The sequence below is a fragment of the Myotis davidii genome, unplaced genomic scaffold (assembly GCF_000327345.1).
Source record: "Myotis davidii unplaced genomic scaffold, ASM32734v1 scaffold954, whole genome shotgun sequence".
NCBI classification, from domain to species: Eukaryota; Metazoa; Chordata; class Mammalia; order Chiroptera; family Vespertilionidae; genus Myotis; species Myotis davidii.
Window position 1 is genome coordinate 6,216 of NW_006285487.1, and position 1,647 is coordinate 7,862.

A 1,647-nucleotide genomic window follows, 5' to 3' on the forward strand; every position below is an offset into this window, starting at 1 on the left:
CGTGGGGCGCGGAGTCCTTAGGGGACTGAAACAGCCCCTGCCTGGCGGGTGTCCGGGCTGCACAGGGCTTCTGCCGCCTCTGGGGGGAGCACAGGGGAGTCTGCGGCGTGCGAGGGGCATGAGGGGGCCTTCGGGGCGTAGCTCTCGGAGAGCAGGGAGGCTTCCGGGAACTCTTCTTAGGCGTCTGCAAGGAAAACTGAGTTTAGTGGTTGAACGCGGTAACCCACACTCCCTAGGAATGGCGGTCCTGTAACCTCTGGGGCGATTAGAAAGGCGAGTGGGAGACCGACAGGCTGCCGAAGGCACGATCTTGGCAATGACCCGAGTCCACGGCCACAGCAGGACTCGCCGCTGTGTGGCCACGTTTTCTAGCACCAAGCGCACACCCAGCCCGTCTCCCTGAGCCCCGTCATCTCAGTGTTTGCCAATCTCACTCGGGCACAGCTCAGCTAGTCTTCCTCCTACGGGACACCGGTCCCCGAGGCAGCCTCTGCTGTCACACCACCGGCCGCACACCCACGGCCACCAGGTGATCACGGAGCACCTACTGTGCGCCAGGCAATGCGTGTGTGAGTGTGTGTGTGTGAGTGTGGGGTGGGGGAGCGTGGGGTGGTGGAGCGTGGGACACACAGAGGGCACCAGACAGGAAATGACTCCCCGCATGGCAAGAGCCTGCAGACCTACAGGTCAGGAGCCCACACGCCTCCCACGGCTGCACCCTGACGGGAACACTGCCTGCTGGTCGGGTGCTCACGGGGGTGGACGGGACAGCGCGTGTGGCTAATGCGATGTCAGGAGCCTGCATGGGGCCAGAGGGAGCTGCAGGACAGCTCGCTGTTAGACCAATGGAGGCTGGGGTGGGAAGGGATCAGGGGGGACACCCAAGCAAGGCTATCAACAGGTGAAGGGGGCCCAGCTGGTGTGGCTCAGTGATTGAGCATCGACCTATGAACCAGGAGGTCACATAGGTCACGGTTGGATTCCGGGTCAGGGCACAAGCCCGGGTTGTGGACTCCATCCCCAGTAGGGGGTGTGCAGGAGGCAGTCAATGGATGATTCTCTCTCGTGATTGATGTTTCTATTTCTCCCTCCCTCACCCTTCCTCTCTGAAATCAATAAAGATATATTGGGTTAAAAAAGGATTTGGGGGTGGGAGGGAACTGTGGGTATAAAAACTGAGTAAAGGTAAAAAACAAAACACCTTTAACATCCTGCTCTTGCTCCCCAAGAGGTTCAGAGACAAAAGACAGGTCAGCAAGAGAATGTTCCAATGTTGGGTCTCAGCCTAGTTTGAAGTAAAAATGGTGACCTGTGGGTGCCACCCCCAAATCTGAAATCTCCGCTGTGGAGACAAGGAAATGCACTCGCTGCAGGTGAGCAGAAAGCAGGTGAGTGGCCTCTGTGTTGTCTCAGCTCTGAGCCCCCTCTTCTCTCCTCACACGTCTCTCATCGCCATTTCATCTACCCGACCTTCCCCTGCTCTCCTCTCCGATCTTTCTCTTTTTGATCACCTCAGATGTCTCTCCCATCTTGTCTCTCTGCAGACTCTCTGTCTCTGATTTCATTCTTCTCCCTCCTCTCTCTCCCTCCATGAATTCACTCCTATCCCACATCTCCTGTCTTCTCTCCTTGGTCTCATCTTTCTCT

General features: G+C 57.6%; 1 protein-coding gene across 1 annotated transcript in view; it reads right to left on the reverse strand.

Annotated features, from left to right (window-relative positions):
- TICRR (TOPBP1-interacting checkpoint and replication regulator) overlaps window positions 1-1,647 on the reverse strand; it is a gene marked incomplete at its 3' end in the record, with an annotated part of 49,424 nt that overhangs the window by 999 nt on the left and 46,778 nt on the right. The window contains 1 exon segment of the mRNA XM_015559167.1: window positions 2-184. Coding sequence (XP_015414653.1) covers window positions 2-184 — 183 coding nt within the window.